The 20405-nt window shown below is 53.0% G+C and overlaps 1 protein-coding gene across 1 annotated transcript in view; it reads right to left on the bottom strand.

Moving 5' to 3' along the window:
- Positions 1-249: 249 nt before the first annotated feature.
- Positions 250-20405, bottom strand: part of itga10 (integrin, alpha 10) — a 177623-nt gene continuing 157467 nt past the window's right edge. Inside the window, exons 26-30 of the mRNA XM_078204773.1 lie at positions 17906-18013; positions 14208-14321; positions 9922-10017; positions 8163-8276; positions 250-2383 (exon numbers count right to left, since the gene is read on the bottom strand). Of these exons, the coding sequence (XP_078060899.1) occupies positions 2309-2383; positions 8163-8276; positions 9922-10017; positions 14208-14321; positions 17906-18013 (507 nt within the window). The 3' untranslated portion in view covers positions 250-2308. The remainder of the gene's footprint in view (positions 2384-8162; positions 8277-9921; positions 10018-14207; positions 14322-17905; positions 18014-20405) is intronic.

Raw genomic sequence — 20405 nt, 5'->3', positions numbered from 1 at the left:
TGAATGTTTGTTATCCACACGATTCCCAGCAGGAGTGGGACAGCAGTACGAAGCTGGGCTGATTACCACTTAGTGAAGCTAACTCAGCACAGACAGCTGGCCTTGTGGCTCAGTTAATAGCCAGAATCACAAAGATAATCAGAGTGGGGACATTGTTGCCCCCATTTATCTCCTTCCTGAATCCAAGGTGCTGCTGAAAGTGAAAGGAGTAAATCTGAACTTTGTACAATAATCAGACCAAAAACTAAATCACGTTTCATTTCCTTAAATGTTTATTTCCAAAAAAAAAAGCTTTAAATAAAGTGCACGTAAATATTTGTTCCTTCGGCTGAGAGTGATTTCAGTGTCCGGGAGAAGCTGGAGTTGGGGAGGGGTAAGTTAGGTAGCTGGGACCAGGCAGCCCCTTCCCTCAGTAGGCAGGGAAGCAGTCCCATCTCTCACACACCAGCTAGGGGGAGGCAGTCTGACAGATCTGCATTCTAACCCAGCACTCTGCTTGTACTGTCACCTCGTGAATGTTTGCCCCACCCCTGCCCCCGAATAGGGCTGTTGTGAATGACGGACTGTAATCGTGTGGGTGAGCTGGATCTCAACACTGGACTCACTGCCTTTTTTACAGTTAACACCATGGACTGGGGAAAGGAAAAACAGAGTGGAATAAATGTGAATGTCCACTGGGGTTTATCCAGTCCACACCACCGAGTGAACATCTGGTCACTGGCAGGTACGTTCTTGTGTGTCTAATCTCTGACTCACTCAATTGGCAGCATTAAAGTGAGCAGATAATTCATCATCCACTCGTTACAATTACAACCAAATATATCATTAGGGTGGCACAGTGGTTAGCACTGCTGCCTCACAGCGCCAGGGACCCAGGTTCAATTCCCAGCTTGGGTCACTGTCTGTGTGGAGTTTGCACGTTCTCCCCGTGTCTGCGTGGGTTTCCTCCGGGTGCTCCGGTTTCCTCCCACAGTCCAGAATATCTGTAGGTTAGGTGGATTGGCCATGCTAAATTGCCCCATAGTGTCCCAGGATGTGCAGGTTAGGTGGATTGGCCATGCTAAATTGCCCCATAGTGTCCCAAAATGTGTAGGTTAGGTGGATTGGCCATGCTAAATTGCCCCATAGTGTCCCAAAATGTGTAGGTTAGGTGGATTGGCCATGCTAAATTGCCCCATAGTGTCCCAAAGATGTGTAGGTTGGGTGGATTGGCCATGCTAAATTGCCCCATAGTGTCCCAAAGATGTGCAGGTTAGGTGGATTGGCCATGCTAAATTGCCCCATAGTGTCCCAAAGATGTGTAGGTTGGGTGGATTGGCCATGCTAAATTGCCCCCTAGTGTCCCAGGATGTGCAGGTTAGGTGGATTGGCCATGCTAAATTGCCCCATAGTGTCCCAAAATGTGTAGGTTAGGTGGATTGGCCATGCTAAATTGCCCCATAGTGTCCCAAAGATGTGTAGGTTGGGTGGATTGGCCATGCTAAATTGCCCCCTAGTGTCCCAAGATGTGCAGGTTAGGTGGATTGGCCATGCTAAATTTCCCCATAGTGTCCCAAAATGTGTAGGTTAGGTGGATTGGCCATGCTAAATTGCCCCATAGTGTCCCAAAGATGTGTAGGTTGGGTGGATTGGCCGTGCTAAATTGTCCCTTAGTGTCCAAAGATGTGCAGGTTAGGTGGATTGGCCGTGCTAAATTGCTCCTTAGTGTCCCAAGATGTGTATGTTAGGGGGATTGGTTGGGTAAATACATGGGGTAATGGGAAAGGGCCTGGGTGGGATGCTCTGTCAGTGAGTCGGTACAGACACGATGGGCTGAGTGGCCTCATTCTGCACTGGAGGCATTCTGTGACATAATTTCTAGCTCAGACCCCTGGTCTGAAGGTGGCAACTGTTCGGAATAGGTTGTGTCTGCTGTAAGCAGCCGTAGTGGGGTAGCGTTAGCAGGATGTGAGTGAGTTAAAGGGGCTGTGTTGTGTTGTTCGAGAGTAGGGATGGGCACCCCACGTTGCTGAATCCACACGGCACGTTAATAGGAAGAACCTTCGAACAATGCAGTAAAATCACCCGACTGACTGTCTCTCAAAGGGCGCAATTATTGGAAGACAAGTAGTTTCCTGGTACTTTCCCGCTCCTGGATTGGTCCTCAGGGATTTGGACAAGGTGGCACAGACCCTCTGATGGGTATTTGCAAATTGGACAAAGCTTCAAGGAAGTGCAGAGCGGTCAGTCTGTGTGTGATGGGACTGGGTCGGTGTCAGAGGTTCCTGACTCTGAGTGTACTGGGTACCGAACCGGGGCAGCCTCAGCCTCACTCTTTCTCCTCCTCCTCCTCTTCCTCATCCTCACTTTCTTCCTCCTTTTGTTTCCTCTTAAAGAATCCACACTGTAGGGGAAACAGTTCCAACATTAATGCGACAAGTATTATTTCCTCTTTGCTCTGTTCCCTCACCCCATTCCTTGCTTTTGCAGGTTGGAGACTTATCACCATTTCAGAGATGGGGAAATCTGTTCAGGCTAACCAGCCCATGCTAACCCTACACAAGGGAACTGTTTTGATCTACACACAGCCTCGGTTCAGTGACACTTGAACTATTGCGTCCCGTTTTGCCTCCCATACCCAGAGGTGGCTAAACTGATATACAGCGTTGCTGACGCATTCCCAGGAGCTGGGACAGATTATCAGAGGAGTGGAGGATTAGAGAACGGATGGGCGGCACAGTGGTTAGCACTGCTGCTTCACAGCGCCAGGGACCTGGGTTCGATTCCCAGCCTCGGGTCACTGTCTGTGCGGAGTCTGCATGTTCTCCCCGTGTCTGCGTGGGTTTCCTCCAGGTGAATCATAGAATCCCTACAGAGCAGAAGGAGGCCATTTGGCCCATCAAGCCTGCACCAACCACAATCCCACCCAGGCTCTATCCCTGTAACCCCACATATTTGCCCCGCTAATCCCTCTGACCTATGCATTCCGGGACATAAGAACATAAGAAATAGGAGCAGGAGTAGGCCATCTAGCCCCTCGAGCCTGCCCCGCCATTCAATAAGATCATGGCTGATCTGAAGTGGATCAGTTCCACTTACCCGCCTGATCCCTATAACCCCTAATTCCCTTACCGATCAGGAATCCATCTATCCGTGATTTAAACATATTCAACGAGGTAGCCTCCACCACTTCAGTGGGCAGAGAATTCCAGAGATTCACCACCCTCTGAGAGAAGTTCCTCCTCAACTCTGTCCTAAACTGACCCCCCTTTATTTTGAGGCTGTGCCCTCCAGTTCTAGTTTCCTTTCTAAGTGGAAAGAATCTCTCCATCTCTACCCTATCCAGCCCCTTCATTATCTTATAGGTCTCTATAAGATCCCCCCTCAGCCTTCTAAATTCCAACGAATACAAACCCAATCTGCTCAGTCTCTCCTCATAATCAACACCCCTCATCTCCGGTATCAACCTGGTGAACCTTCTCTGCACTCCCTCCAAGGCCAATATATCCTTCCGCAAATAAGGGGACCAATACTGCACACAGTATTCCAGCTGCGGCCTCACCAACGCCCTGTACAGATGCAGCAAGACATCTCTGCTTTTATATTCTATCCCCCTTGCGATATAGGCCAACATCCCATTTGCCTTCTTGATCACCTGTTGCACCTGCAGACTGAGTTTTTGCGTCTCATGCACAAGGACCCCCAGGTCCCTCTGCACAGCAGCATGTTGTAATTTCTTTCCATTTAGATAATCCAATTTGCTATTATTTCTTCCAAAGTGAATAACCTCGCATTTGTTAACGTTATACTCCATCTGCCAGATCCTCGCCCACTCACTCAGCCTGTCCAAATCTCTCTGCAGACCTTCTACGCCCTCCACACGATTCACTTTTCCACTTATCTTTGTGTCGTCTGCAAACTTTGTTACCCTACACTCAGTCCCCTCCTTCAGATCGTCTATATAAATGGTAAATAGTTGAGGCCCCAGTACCGATCCCTGCGGCACGCCACTAGTTACCATCTGCCAACCAGAAAAGCACCCACTTATTCCGACTCTCTGCTTCCTGTCGGATAGCCAATCCCCAATCCACGCTAACACCCTACCCCCAACTCCGTGTGACCCAATCTTCTTCAGCAACCTTTTGTGAGGCACCTTATCAAACGCCTTTTGGACACTCGGGGCAATTTAGCATAGCCAATCAACCTAACCCACACACATCTTTGGACTGTGGGAGGAAACCGGAACACCCGGAGGAAACCCATGCAGACACGCGGAGAATGTGCAAACTCCACATAGACAGTGACCCAAGCCGGGAATGGAACCTAGATCCCTGGAACTGTGAGGCAACAGTGCTAACCACTGGGCCACCATGCTGCCCAAAATGGAGAATGTGGGCTCCAGTTTCCTCCCACAGTCTGAAAGACGTGCTGGCCATGCTAAATTCTCCCTCAGTATACCCGAACAGGCGCCGGAGTGTGGTGACTAGGGGATTTTCACAGTAACTTCATTGCAGTGTTAATGTAAGCCTACTTGTGACACTAATAAATCAAATACTTAACAGATGTGATTTGGGTTTTTAACCTGATGTCGAGCGCTGGCGACCCATTACCAGGAGCTGGGACGGGTTATCAGAGGAGTGGAGGATTGGAGAAGATGTGAGAATGATGTGTTGCTTTATGAATGATGAGGATGGGATGAGATGGTGGTGGGCGTGGAAAGAGTTAGGGTTGGATAAAGGACAGCGAGTGAATCTGCCCAGGCCCATTGAGAATGGAGCCTCACAAGTCACTTGGAGGGGATCACATTTCCATTGTAGCAATGGAACAAACTGAATTAGTGGCTATCTGAAGGAATTCTGAATTCCCACAGATCCTTGAGGATTACCTGATTGCCTCAGGGAACCAGGGCAGGAATTTCCCCCAGGATTTTTCATAAACTGGAATCCTAGCCTTCTCACCAACATCTCGTCCCTGCTTCCCTCCCCCAGAAAAGGTGAGTTGTCCCTTCAACTCAACTGCATTGTGACATCCCCAACAACATTAGGGCAGCACGGTGGCACAGTGGTTAGCACTCCTGCCTCACAGCGCCAGGGTCCCGGGTTAGAATCCCGGCCTTGGGTCACTGTCTGTGCAGAGTCTGCACATTCTCCCTGTGTCTGCGTGGGTTTCCTCCGGGTGCTCCGGTTTCCTCCCACACTCCAAAGATGTGCGGGTTAGATGGATTGGCCATGCTAAATTGCCCCTAGTGTCAGGGGGATTAGCAGGGTCAATGCATGGGGTTATGGGGATAGGGCCTGGGTGAGATTATAGTCAGTGCAGACTTGATGGATCGAATGGCCTCCTTCTGTACAGTAAGAAGTCTCACAACACCAGGTTAAAGTCCAACAGGTTTATTTGGTAGCAAATACCATAAGCTTTCGGAGCAATGCTCCTTCGTCAGATGGAGTGGTCTCTGTTCTCAAACAGGGCACAGACACAGAAATCAAATTACAGAATACTGATTAGAATGCAAATCTCTACAGCCAGCCAGGTCTTAAATGTACAGACAATGTGGGTGGAGGGAGCATTCAACACAGGTTAAAGAGATGTGTATTGTCTCCAGACAGTACAGCTTGTGAAATTGTGCAAGTCCAGGAGGCAAGCTGTGGGGGTTACTGATAATGTGACATAAATCCAACATCCCGGTTTAGACCGTCCTCATGTGTGCGGAACTTGGCTATCAGTTTCTGCTCAGTGACTCTGCGCTGTCGTGTGTCGTGAAGGCCGCCTTGGAGAACGCTTACCTGAAGATCCAAGGCTGAATGCCCGTGACTGCTGAAGTGCTCCCCCACAGGAAGAGAACAGTCTTGCTTGGTGATTGTCGAGCGGTGTTCATTCATCCGTTGTCGTAGCGTCTGCATGGTTTCCCCAATGTACCATGCCTCGGGACATCCTTTCTTGCAGCGTATCAGGTAGACAACGTTGGCCGAGTTGCAAGAGTAGGTACCGTGTACCTGGTAGATGGTGTTCTCACGTGAGATGATGGCATCCGTGTTGATGATCCGGCACGTCTTGCAGAGGTTGCTGTGGCAGGGTTGTGTGGTGTCATGGTCACTGTTCTCCTGAAGGCTGGGTAGTTTGCTGCGGACAATGGTCTGTTTGAGGTTGCATGGTTGTTTGAAGGCAAGAAGTGGGGGTGTGGGGATGGCCTTGGCGAGATGTTCGTCTTCATCAATGACATGTTGAAGGCTCCGGAGGAGATGCCGTAGCTTCTCCGCTCCGGGGAAGTACTGGACGACGAAGGGTACTCTGTCCACTGTGTCCCGTGTTTGTCTTCTGAGGAGGTCGGTGCGGTTTTTCGCTGTGGCGCGTCGGAACTGTTGATCGATGAGTCGAGCGCCATATCCTGTTCTTATGAGGGCATCTTTCAGCGTCTGGAGGTGTCTGTTGCGATCCTCCTCATCCGAGCAGATCCTGTGTATTCGGAGGGCTTGTCCGTAGGGGATGGCTTCTTTTACGTGTTTAGGGTGGAAGCTGGAGAAGTGGAGCATCATGAGGTTATCCGTGGGCTTGCGGTACAGTGAGGTGCTGAGGTGACCGTCCTTAGGCACAGGTTCGAACAAGACTTCTTCACCGCACAGGACCTTCAACCGATGCTATACACTAGATACATCGATGACATTTTCTTCCTTTGGAGTCATGGTGAGCAATCACTGAAACAACTCTATGATGACATCAACAAGTTCCATCCCACCATCAGACTCACCATGGACTACTCTCCGGAATCGGTTGCATTCTTGGACACACGCATCTCCATTAAGGACGGTCACCTCAGCACCTCACTGTACTGCAAGCCCACGGATAACCTCACGATGCTCCACTTCTCCAGCTTCCACCCTAAACACGTTAAAGAAGCCATCCCCTACGGACACGCCCTCCGTATACACAGGATCTGCTCGGATGAGGAGGATCGCAACAGACACCTCCAGACGCTGAAAGATGCCCTCATAAGAACAGGATATGGCGCTCGACTCATCGATCAACAGTTCCGACGCGCCACAGCGAGAAACCGCACCGACCTCCTCAGAAGACAAACACGGGACACGGTGGACAGAGTACCCTTCGTCGTCCAGTACTTCCCCGGAGCGGAGAAGCTACGGCATCTCCTCCGGAGCCTTCAACATGTCATTGATGAAGACGAACATCTCGCCAAGGCCATCCCCACACCCCCACTTCTTGCCTTCAAACAACCGCACAACCTCAAACAGACCATTGTCCGCAGCAAACTACCCAGCCTTCAGGAGGACAGTGACCACGACACCACACAACCCTGCCACAGCAACCTCTGCAAGACGTGCCGGATCATCAACACGGATGCCATCATCTCACGTGAGAACACCATCTACCAGGTACACGGTACCTACTCTTGCAACTCGGCCAACGTTGTCTACCTGATACGCTGCAAGAAAGGATGTCCCGAGGCATGGTACATTGGGGAAACTATGCAGACGCTACGACAACGGATGAATGAACACCGCTCGACAATCACCAGGCAAGACTGTTCTCTTCCTGTGGGGGAGCACTTCAGCAGTCACGGGCATTCAGCCTTGGATCTTCAGGTAAGCGTTCTCCAAGGCGGCCTTCACGACACACGACAGCGCAGAGTCGCTGAGCAGAAACTGATAGCCAAGTTCCGCACACATGAGGACGGTCTAAACCGGGATGTTGGATTTATGTCACATTATCAGTAACCCACACAGCTTGCCTCCTGGACTTGCACAATTTCACAAGCTGTTCTGTCTGGAGACAATACACATCTCTTTAACCTGTGTTGAATGCTCCCTCCACCCACATTGTCTGTACATTTAAGACCTGGCTGGCTGTAGAGATTTGCATTCTAATCAGTATTCTGTAATTTGATTTCTGTGTCTGTGCCCTGTTTGAGAACAGAGACCACTCCATCTGACGAAGGAGCAGCGCTCCGAAAGCTTATGGTATTTGCTACCAAATAAACCTGTTGGACTTTAACCTGGTGTTGTGAGACTTCTTACTGTGCTTACCCCAGTCCAACGCCGGCATCTCCACATCATGACTTCTGTACTGCGGGGATTCTATTCTAACATGATTACCCCCAGTCCCTTTCACTATTAGATTGTGTTGGTAATAGTGGGCACTGAGGCGAGAGCGAAACCCCAGACATTTACCTTCCACAGAATAAAGACAATGAGAGCCAGCAGCAGGAGGCCCCCGAGCGTGCTGCCAATGATGATCCACAGGGAAACGGCAATCAGCACGGGTTTGATCAGCTCCACAGTCACCTAGACAAGACATTCACACATCAGCGAGGGAGAGACCAGCCCGAAGCAAAACCCAAATCAGGGAGCTTTACTCTGTATCTAACCCCGTGCTGTACCTGTCCTGGGAGTGTTTGATGGGGGACAGGGTAGAGGGAGCTTTACTCTCCGTGCTGTACCTGTCCTGGGAGTGTTTGATGGGGACAGTGTAGAGTGAGCCTTGCTCTGTATCTAACCCCGTGCTGTACCTGTCCTGGGAGTGTTTGATGGGGGACAGTGTAGAGGGAGCTTTACTCTGTATCTAACCCCGTGCTGTACCTGTCCTGGGAGTGTTTGATGGGGGACAGTGTAGAGGGAGCTCTACTCTGTATCTAACCCCGTGCTGTACCTGTCCTGGGAGTGTTTGATGGGGGACAGGGTAGAGGGAGCTTTACTCTCCGTGCTGTACCTGTCCTGGGAGTGTTTGATGGGGACAGTGTAGAGGGAGCTTTACTCTGTATCTAACCCCGTGCTGTACCTGTCCTGGGAGTGTTTGATGGGGACAGTGCAGAGGGAGCTTTACTCTGTATCTAACCCCGTGCTGTACCTGTCCTGGGAGTGTTTGATGGGGACAGTGTAGAGGGAGCTTTACTCTGTATCTAACCCCGTGCTGTACCTGTCCTGGGAGTGTTTGATGGGGACAGTGTAGAGGGAGCTTTACTCTGTATCTAACCCCGTGCTGTACCTGTCCTGGGAGTGTTTGATGGGGACAGTGTAGAGGGAGCTTTACTCTGTATCTAACCCCGTGCTGTACCTGTCCTGGGAGTGTTTGATGGGGACAGTGTAGAGGGAGCTTTACTCTGTATCTAACCCCGTGCTGTACCTGTCCTGGGAGTGTTTGATGGGGACAGTGTAGAGGGAGCTTTACTCTGTATCTAACCCCGTGCTGTACCTGTCCTGGGAGTGTTTGATGGGAACAGTGTAGAGGGAGCTTTACTCTGTATCTAACCCCGTGCTGTACCTGTCCTGGGAGTGTTTGATGGGGACAGTGTAGAGGGAGCTTTACTCTGTATCTAACCCCGTGCTGTACCTGTCCTGGGAGTGTTTGATGGGAACAGTGTAGAGGGAGCTTTACTCTGTATCTAACCCCGTGCTGTACCTGTCCTGGGAGTGTTTGATGGGGACAGTGTAGAGGGAGATTTACTCTGTATCTAACCCCGTGCTGTGCTTGTCCTGGGAGTGTTTGATGGGGGACAGTGTAGAGGGAGCTTTACTCTGTATCTAACCCCGTGCTGTACCTGTCCTGGGAGTGTTTGATGGGGACAGTGCAGAGGGAGCTTTACTCTGTATCTAACCCCGTGCTGTACCTGTCCTGGGAGTGTTTGATGGGGACAGTGCAGAGAGAGCTTTACTCTGTATCTAACCCCGTGCTGTACCTGTCCTGGGAGTGTTTGATGGGGGACAGTATAGAGGGAGCTTTACTCTGTATCTAACCCCGTGTTGTACCTGTCCTGGGTATCAGATATGGAAAAATCTATTCCTACACCTTAGTTATCTCAACCTTGACATTTGACCTTCCGTCTGCCTGTACATTCAGGGTTGTTTATCTCTAGTTTTTAACAAACTAGCTGTAACAGAGTAATTACTGACCCTCTGATTTCAGTATAAGTTGAGTGGAAATGCTGCTTACCTCGCGATACCGAGCTGACTGTGCCAGTGTCAGGATCTGCGGTGTCTGTACATCCAGGGTGAAGGTCGTCACAAGTTTTAGGGATTTGAACTGTGCCTGCGGAAAGAGGATTTGATAGTTTCTGTACATCCTCTAAGTCAACATAGCAACTGGGAGCCCACAGACACAATGGATCGAGGGGTCAGAATGTACAGTGGTGTTTGTGTAAAAACACCACAACATAAGAACATAAGAACATAAGAAATAGGAGCAGGAGTAGGCCATCTAGCCCCTCGAGCCTGCCCCGCCATTCAATAAGATCATGGCTGATCTGACGTGGATCAGTACCACTTACCCGCCTGATCCCCATAACCCTTAATTCCCTGACCGATCAGGAATCCATCCATCCGCGCTTTAAACATATTCAGCGAGGTAGCCTCCACCACCTCAGTGGGCAGAGAATTCCAGAGATTCACCACCCTCTGGGAGAAGAAGTTCCTCCTCAACTCTGTCTTAAACCGACCCCCCTTTATTTTGAGGCTGTGTCCTCTAGTTTTAACTTCCTTACTAAGTGGAAAGAATCTCTCCGCCTCCACCCTATCCAGCCCCCGCATTATCTTATAAGTCTCCATAAGATCCCCCCTCATCCTTCTAAACTCCAACGAGTACAAACCCAATCTCCTCAGCCTCTCCTCATAATCCAAACCCCTCATCTCCGGTATCAACCTGGTGAACCTTCTCTGCACTCCCTCCAATGCCAATATATCCTTCCTCATATAAGGGGACCAATACTGCACACAGTATTCCAGCTGCGGCCTCACCAATGCCCTGTACAGGTGCATCAAGACATCCCTGCTTTTATATTCTATCCCCCTCGCAATATAGGCCAACATCCCATTTGCCTTCTTGATCACCTGTTGTACCTGCAGACTGGGCTTTTGCGTCTCATACACAAGGACCCCCAGGTCCCTTTGCACGGTAGCATGTTTTAATTTGTTTCCATTGAGATAGTAATCCCATTTGTTATTATTTCCTCCAAAGTGTATAACCTCGCATTTCTCAACGTTATACTCCATTTGCCATATCCTCGCCTACTCACTCAGCCTGTCCAAATCTCTCTGCAGATCTTCTCCGTCCTCCACACGATTCACTTTTCCACTTATCTTTGTGTCGTCTGCAAACTTCGTTACCCTACACTCCGTCCCCTCCTCCAGATCATCTATATAAATGGTAAATAGTTGCGGCCCGAGTACCGATCCCTGCGGCACGCCACTAGTTACCTTCCTCCAACCGGAAAAACACCCATTTATTCCGACTCTTTGCTTCCTGTCGGATAGCCAGTCCCCAATCCACTTTAACACACTACCCCCAACTCCGTGTGCCCTAATCTTCTTCAGCAGCCTTTTATGGGGCACCTTATCAAACGCCTTTTGGAAATCCAAAAACACCGCATCCACCGGTTCTCCTCCATCAACCGCCCTCGTCACACCTTCATAAAAATCCAACATGTTCGTCAAGCACGACTTTCCCCTCATGAATCCATGCTGCGTCGAACCATTTCTATCCAGATGCCCTGCTATCTCCTCTTTAATAATGGATTCCAGCATTTTCCCTACTACAGACGTTAAGCTGACCGGCCTATAGTTACCCGCCTTTTGTCTCCTTCCTTTTTTAAACAGCGGCGTAACATTAGCCGTTTTCCAATCAACCGGCACTACCCCAGAATGCAACGAGTTTTGATAAATAATCACTAACGCATCCACTATTACCTCTGACATTTCTTTCAATACCCTGGGATGCATTCCATCCGGACCCGGGGACTTGTCCACCTTCAGTCCCATTAGTCTACCCAGCACTGCCTCTCTGGTAACATTAATTGTATTAAGTATTTCTCCTGCTGCCAACCCTCTATCGTTAATATTTGGCAAACTATTTGTGTCCTCCACTGTGAAGACCGACACAAAAAACTTATTTAAAGACTCAGCCATATCCTCATTTCCCACTATTAACTCCCCCCTCTCGTCCTCCAAGGGTCCAACATTCACTCTAGCCACTCTATTCCTTTTTATATATTTATAAAAACTTTTACTATCATTTTTTATATTAATTGCTAGCCTAGCTTCATAGTCTATCCTTCCTTTCTTTATCGCTTTCTTAGTCTCTCTTTGTTGTTTCTTAAATTTTTCCTCAAGTGTTTCAAGCTGAAACAGAGCGGTTATAGCGAGCTATCACTGCTCCGTATAGTCACAGAGGGAACTGGGCAGTAACACACCTGACCCACAACACATCTGTACAGGGTCAAAGCACAGACTGTGGCACTGAAGGTTCCATTGCAGTTTCCAGCCACAATACGTCATAGAATCTCTAGAGCACAGAAGGAGGCCATTCGGCCCATCGAGTCTGTACCAACCACAATCCCACCTAGGCCCTATCCCCATAATCCCATGCATTTACCCTAGCTAGTCCCCCTGACACGAAGGAGCAATTTAGCACGGCCAATCCACCTAACCCGCACATCTTTCGGACTGTGGGAGGAAACCGGAGCACCCGGAGGAAACCCACGCAGACACGGGGAGAACGTGCAGACTCCACGCAGACAGTGACCCGAGCCGGGAATCGAACTGGGTCCCTGGCATTGTGAGGCTGTCGTGCTAACCACTGTGCCACCATGCCGCCCATTGTGCCACCAAGCTAGTCCCTGAGGTAACTAATAGGAGCCCATCAAATTTGTGCTTTCTGAATGAGGGTGGCACAGTGGGTTAGCGCTGCTGCCTCACAGCGCCAGGAACCCAGGTTCAATTCCCGGCTCGGGTCACTGTCTGTGTGGAGTCTGCACGTTCTCCCCGTGTCTGCGTGGGTTTCCTCCGGGTGCTCCGGTTTCCTCCCGCATTCCAAAGATGTGCGGGTTAAGCTGATAGAAACGTAGAAGATAAGGAGCAGGAGGAGGCCATTCGGCCCTTCGAGCCTGCTCCCCCATTCATCACCATCATGGCCGATCATCCAACTCAATAGCCTCATCCTGCTTTCTCCCCATAACCTTTGACCCCGTTCGCCCCAAGTGCTACATCCAGCCGCCTCCTGAATACATTCAATGTTTTGGCATCAGCTACTTCCTGTGGTAATGAATTCCACAGGCTCACCACTCTCTGGGCGAAGAAATGTCTCCTCATCTCCGTCCTAAATGGTCTACCCTGAATCCTCAGACTGTGACCCCTGGTTCTGGACTCCCCCCACCATCGGGAACATCCTCCCTGCATCTACCCTGTCTAGTCCTGTTAGAATTTTATAAGTCTCTATGAGATCCCCCCTCATTCGTCCGAACTCCAGTGAAAACAATCCTAACCTAGTCAATCTCTCCTCATACATCAGTCCCGCCATCCCCGGAATCAGCCTGGTAAACCTTCGCTGCGCTGCCTTGAGAGCAAGAACATCCTTCCTCAGAAAAGGAGACCAAAACTGCACACAATACTCTAGGTGTGGCCTCACCAAGGCCCTGTATAATTGCAACAACACATCCCTGCTCCTGTACTCGGAACCTCTCACAATGAAGGCCAACATACCATTTGCCTTCTTTACCGCCTGCTGCACCTGCATGCTTACCTTCAGTGACTGGTGCACAAGGACACCCAGGTCCCGCTGCACACTCCCCTCTCCCAATTTACACCCATTCAGGTAGTAATCTGCCGCCTTGTTTTTGCTTCCAAAGTGAATAACCTCACATTTATCCAAATTATACTGCATCTGCCATTGATTGGCCATGGTAAATTGCCCCTTAGTGTCAGGGGGACTAGCAAGGTAAATATGTGGGGTTACGGGAATAGGGTCTGGGTGGGATTGTGGTCGGTGCAGACTCGATGGGTCGAATGGCCTCCTTCTGCACTGTGGGGATTCTACGATTCTCACTCATTGTGGCAAGGCAAGTGTTGCTTGTGGTTGTTGTGGAACCAAGCTCGGTGGTGTGTGTGAGAAGGTGTGTGTGAGAAGGTGTGTGTGAGAAGGTGTGTGTGAGAAGGTGTGTGTGAGAAGGTGTGTGTGAGAAGGTGTGTGTGAGAAGGTGTGTGTGAGAAGGTGTGTGTGAGAAGGTGTGTGTGAGAAGGTGTGTGGAGGTGGGGCGGTTGACTGGAGATTTACAACTTTCCATGGATCTGGCCAAACCCCGAGATACGTCGGTGCTCCTGAAATCTAGAACAGACCCTGTGAAAAGTCACTGAGTGCAGGGTGAGGAAAGGCCAAGAATTACAGAGAGTTTGACAATATGGCACCGATACACTGACTGCTGCACGGAGGGGTTATCACCTCAGACTCACCGTCCTGAAGAATTTACCATACAGCATGTAGCCAACATGAAAGGTCACCTCCTCATTCCTGTCCAGTGTCTTCATGTGGCAGGTGAGGGTGTTACACCAGGAATTACTGCAGTCCTGTGAGAATGAGCAGGGAGAGAATCAGTCTAACCTCCGCGATGATAATTAACTATTTCTCATTCGTTCATGGGACGTGGCGGCTGCTGGCTGGGCCAGTATTAATTACCCATCCCTGAGGGCACTGGAGAGTCAGCCACATCGCTGTGGCTCTGGAGTCACGTGTAGGCCAGACCGGGTAAGGACGGCAGATTTCCTTCCCTAAAGGGACCAGATGGGTTTTTCCGACAGTTGACAATGGTTTCACGGTTAGTGTTAGACTTCTAATTCCAGGTTTTTATTGAATTCAAATTTCACATTCTGCCGTGGTGGGATTTGAACCCGGGTCCCCAGAACATTACCCTGGGTCTCTGCATTACTAGCTCAGTGACAATACACCATCCCAATGTCTCCTCCAACTGTTTCCCCCATTCAGCCAACTTCCACCACAACCCACCACCGGATTGCCGGGGATCCACCCCAGAGGACTCAGGCTCTCCTCTGAGAATTCAGGTGATCTCTCTCCCTCACTGCTCATTCTCTCTCCCTCTCTCCCACTGCTCTCACTCTCTCTCCCACTGCTCTCACTCTCTCTCCCTCCCTCACTCACTCTCTCTCCCTCCCTCACTCTCCCTCCCTCCCTCACTCTCCCTCCCTCCCTCCCTCACTCTCCCTCCCTCCCTCACTCTCCCTCCCTCCCTCACTCTCCCTCCCTCCCTCCCTCACTCTCCCTCCCTCCCTCCCTCCCTCACTCTCCCTCCCTCCCTCCCTCACTCTCCCTCCCTCCCTCCCTCACTCTCCCTCCCTCCCTCTCACTCCCTCCCTCCCTCCCTCCCTCCCTCCCTCCCTCCCTCCCTCACTCTCCCTCCCTCCCTCCCTCACTCTCCCTCCCTCCCTCCCTCACTCTCCCTCCCTCCCTCCCTCACTCTCCCTCCCTCCCTCACTCTCCCTCCCTCCCTCCCTCCCTCACTCTCCCTCCCTCACTCTCCCTCCCTCCCTCCCTCCCTCCCTCACTCTCCCTCCCTCGCTCCCTCCCTCACTCGCTCTCCCTCGCTCCCTCCCTCACTCGCTCTCCCTCGCTCCCTCCCTCGCTCTCCCTCGCTCCCTCCCTCGCTCTCCCTCGCTCCCTCCCTCGCTCTCCCTCGCTCCCTCCCTCGCTCTCCCTCGCTCCCTCCCTCGCTCTCCCTCGCTCCCTCCCTCGCTCTCCCTCGCTCCCTCCCTCGCTCTCCCTCGCTCCCTCCCTCGCTCTCCCTCGCTCCCTCCCTCGCTCTCCCTCGCTCCCTCCCTCGCTCTCCCTCGCTCCCTCCCTCGCTCTCCCTCGCTCCCTCCCTCGCTCTCCCTCGCTCCCTCCCTCGCTCTCCCTCGCTCCCTCCCTCGCTCTCCCTCGCTCCCTCCCTCGCTCTCCCTCGCTCCCTCCCTCGCTCTCCCTCGCTCCCTCCCTCGCTCTCCCTCGCTCCCTCCCTCGCTCTCCCTCGCTCCCTCCCTCGCTCTCCCTCGCTCCCTCCCTCCCTCGCTCTCCCTCGCTCCCTCCCTCCCTCGCTCTCCCTCGCTCCCTCCCTCCCTCGCTCTCCCTCGCTCCCTCCCTCCCTCGCTCTCCCTCGCTCCCTCCCTCGCTCTCCCTCGCTCCCTCCCTCGCTCTCCCTCGCTCCCTCCCTCGCTCTCCCTCGCTCCCTCCCTCGCTCTCCCTCGCTCCCTCCCTCCCTCGCTCTCGCTCCCTCCCTCCCTCGCTCTCCCTCGCTCCCTCCCTCGCTCTCCCTCGCTCCCTCCCTCGCTCTCCCTCGCTCCCTCCCTCGCTCTCCCTCGCTCCCTCCCTCGCTCTCCCTCGCTCCCTCCCTCGCTCTCCCTCGCTCCCTCCCTCGCTCTCCCTCGCTCCCTCCCTCGCTCTCCCTCGCTCCCTCCCTCGCTCTCCCTCGCTCCCTCCCTCGCTCTCCCTCGCTCCCTCCCTCGCTCTCCCTCGCTCCCTCCCTCGCTCTCCCTCGCTCCCTCCCTCGCTCTCCCTCGCTCCCTCCCTCGCTCTCCCTCGCTCCCTCCCTCGCTCTCCCTCGCTCCCTCCCTCGCTCTCCCTCGCTCCCTCCCTCGCTCTCCCTCGCTCCCTCCCTCGCTCTCCCTCGCTCCCTCCCTCGCTCTCCCTCGCTCCCTCCCTCGCTCTCCCTCGCTCCCTCCCTCGCTCTCCCTCGCTCCCTCCCTCGCTCTCCCTCGCTCCCTCCCTCGCTCTCCCTCGCTCCCTCCCTCGCTCTCCCTCGCTCCCTCCCTCGCTCTCCCTCGCTCCCTCCCTCGCTCTCCCTCGCTCCCTCCCTCGCTCTCCCTCGCTCCCTCCCTCGCTCTCCCTCGCTCCCTCCCTCGCTCTCCCTCGCTCCCTCCCTCGCTCCCTCCCTCGCTCTCCCTCGCTCCCTCCCTCGCTCTCCCTCGCTCCCTCCCTCGCTCTCCCTCGCTCCCTCCCTCGCTCTCCCTCGCTCCCCCTCGCTCCCTCCCTCGCTCCCCCTCGCTCCCTCCCTCGCTCTCCCTCGCTCCCTCCCTCGCTCTCCCTCGCTCCCTCCCTCGCTCTCCCTCGCTCCCTCCCTCGCTCTCCCTCGCTCCCTCCCTCGCTCTCCCTCGCTCCCTCCCTCGCTCTCCCTCGCTCCCTCCCTCGCTCTCCCTCGCTCCCTCACTCTCCCTCCCTCCCTCACTCTCCCTCGCTCCCTCACTCTCCCTCGCTCCCTCACTCTCCCTCGCTCCCTCACTCTCCCTCGCTCCCTCACTCTCCCTCGCTCCCTCACTCTCCCTCGCTCCCTCACTCTCCCTCGCTCCCTCACTCTCCCTCGCTCCCTCACTCTCCCTCGCTCCCTCACTCTCCCTCGCTCCCTCACTCTCCCTCGCTCCCTCACTCTCCCTCGCTCCCTCACTCTCCCTCGCTCCCTCACTCTCCCTCGCTCCCTCACTCTCCCTCGCTCCCCTCACTCTCCCTCGCTCCCTCACTCTCCCTCGCTCCCTCACTCTCCCTCGCTCCCTCACTCTCCCTCGCTCCCTCACTCTCCCTCGCTCCCTCACTCTCCCTCGCTCCCTCACTCACTCTCGCTCCCTCACTCACTCTCGCTCCCTCACTCACTCTCGCTCCCTCACTCACTCTCGCTCCCTCACTCACTCCCGCTCCCTCACTCACTCTCGCTCCTCTCGCTCCCTCACTCACTCTCGCTCCCTCACTCACTCTCGCTCCCTCACTCACTCTCGCTCCCTCACTCACTCTCGCTCCCTCACTCACTCTCTCTCCCTCCCTCACTCTCTCTCCCTCCCTCACTCTCTCTCCCTCCCTCACTCTCTCTCCCTCCCTCACTCTCTCTCCCTCCCTCACTCTCTCTCCCTCCCTCACTCTCTCTCCCTCCCTCACTCTCTCTCCCTCCCTCACTCTCTCTCCCTCCCTCACTCTCTCTCCCTCCCTCACTCTCTCTCCCTCCCTCACTCTCTCTCCCTCCCTTCCCTCCCCTCACTCTCTCTCCCTCCCTCACTCTCTCTCCCTCCCTCACTCTCTCTCCCTCCCTCACTCTCTCTCCCTCCCTCACTCTCTCTCCCTCCCTCTCTCTCTCTCCCTCCCTCTCTCTCCCTCACTCTATCCCACTGTCGATAATTACCAGGCGGTCCACATGTCGGAGGTCTCTGGGTAGGAACTGTGTGGCTCTGTCCTGGGTTCCCCTCAGTGGATCTGTAGCGTTTTCCATGGTGCAATTGATTCCCGTGTCCTGTGAATAGACAGAATTAAAGAGTGCAGGAGGAGACCACCTGCAGTGAGTCCCACCCACTCCCACACAACCTTACCCGAGGGAGAAACGTCAGATCTAAAGTCATGGGCACCGTGTGAACATCTATAAACATTTCCCATCTGCTGTAGGCACTGCCTGACCCGGATCTCACCACTTAGCAAAGACTGAGGACCTGTCCCTACTAATATCAATCCTAACAATCCATAGGACCCTTAAAAGGTGAAGGGGGAAAAGTTTGTGCGGAACCGTTAGAAATGGCGGAGGTGCTTAACGAATACTTTACCTCGGTATTCACGGTGGAAAGGGATCTGGGTGGTTGTACTGCTGGATTGCGGAGGACAGAAAGGATCGAGCATGTGGACATAAAGAAAGAGGATGTGTTGGAACTATTGAATGGCATCAAGGTTGGTAAGTCGCCGGGACCGGATGGGATGTACCCCAGGTTACTGTGGGAGGCGAGGGAGGAGATTGCGGAGCCTTTGGCGATGATCTTTGCATCGTCGATGGAGACGGGAGAGGTTCCGGAGGATTGGAGGATTGCGGATGTGGTCCCTATATTCAAGAAAGGGAACAGGGACAGCCCGGGAAATTACCGACCGGTGAGTCTAACCTCAGTGGTTGGTAAGTTGATGGAGAGGATCCTGAGAGACAGGATTTATGATCATCTAGAGAAGTTTAGTATGATCAAAAGTAGTCAGCACGGCTTTGTCAGGGGCAGGTCGTGCCTTACGAGCCTGGTTGAGTTCTTTGAAAATGTGACCAAGCACATTGACGAAGGAAGAGCGGTGGATGTGGTCTATATGGACTTCAGCAAAGCGTTCGATAAGGTCCCCCATGCAAGACTTCTTGAGAAAGTGAGAGGGCATGGGATCCAAGGGGCTGTTGCCTTGTGGATCCAGAACTGGCTTGCCTGCAGAAGGCAGAGAGTGGCTGTGGAGGGGTCTTTCTCTGCATGGAGGTCAGTGACCAGTGGAGTGCCCCAGGGATCTGTTCTGGGACCCTTGCTGTTTGTCATTTTCATAAATGACCTGGATGAGGAAGTGGAGGGATGGGTTGGTAAGTTTGCTGACGACACCAAGGTAGGTGGTGTTGTGGATAGTTTGGAGGGATGTCAGAAGTTGCAGCGAGACATAGATAGAATGCAAGACTGGGCGGAGAAGTGGCAGATGGACTTCAACCCGGATAAGTGTGTAGTGATCCATTTTGGCAGATCCAATGGGATGGAGCAGCAGTATAAAATGAAGGGTACCATTCTTAGCAGTGTAGAGGATCAGAAGGACCTTGGGGTCCGGGTCCATAGGACTCTTAAATCGGCCTCGCAGGTGGAGGATGCGGTCAAGAAGGCGTATGGCGTACTAGCCTTCATTAATCGAGGGATTGAGTTTAGGAGGCGGGAGATAATGCTGCAGCTTTATAGGACCCTGGTTAGACCCCACTTGGAGTACTGCGCGCAGTTCTGGTCACCTCATTACAGGAAAGATGTTGAAGCCATTGAAAGGGTGCAGAGGAGATTTACAAGGATGTTGCCTGGATTGGGGGGCATGCCTTATGAGGATAGGTTGAGGGAGCTTGGTCTCTTCTCCCTGGAGAGACGAAGGATGAGAGGTGACCTGATAGAGGTTTACAAGATGTTGAGGGGTCTGGATAGGGTGGACTCTCAGAGGCTATTTCCAAGGGCTGAAATGGTTGCTACGAGAGGACACAGGTTTAAGGTGCTGGGGGGTAGGTACAGGGGGGATGTCAGGGGTAAGTTTTTCACTCAGAGGGTGGTGGGTGAGTGGAATCGGCTGACGTCGGTGGTGGTGGAGGCAAACTCGTTGGGGTCTTTTAAGAGACTTCTGGATGAGTACATGGGATTTAATGGGATTGAGGGCTATAGATAGGCCTAGAGGTGGGGATGTGATCGGCGCAACTTGTGGGCCGAAGGGCCTGTTTGTGCTGTGACTTTCTATGTTCTATGTTCTAACTTCACACCGCATGCATTATCTAACAGATCACCGTGCAAAAACTGACTGTCTGCAGCACAGGCCAACTGGGACAAGGTGCAACACCCCAACTGCTGCCCTCTCCGAGACCCCCCCCCCCCCCCCGCCCACCCCACGATTCCTGTGGCAGGCCGACAGGAAAGTTCCGCCCCATATTCCTTCCCTCACTAACTCCAACATTCAAACCTGACTGCTCTGCTGGGAATAATCATAGAATCGCTACAGTGCAGAAGGAGGCTATTCGGCCCATCGAGTCTGTACTAACCACAATCCCACCCAGACCCAATCCCCACAAGCCCATTTATTTACCTGAGCTAGTCCTCCTGCCACTAAGGGGCAATTTAGCACGGCCAATCCACCTAACCTACACATCTTTGGACTGTGGG

The sequence above is a fragment of the Mustelus asterias genome, unplaced genomic scaffold (assembly GCF_964213995.1).
Source record: "Mustelus asterias unplaced genomic scaffold, sMusAst1.hap1.1 HAP1_SCAFFOLD_443, whole genome shotgun sequence".
NCBI lineage: Eukaryota > Metazoa > Chordata > Chondrichthyes > Carcharhiniformes > Triakidae > Mustelus > Mustelus asterias.
This window is presented reverse-complemented; position numbering and strand designations above follow the sequence as displayed.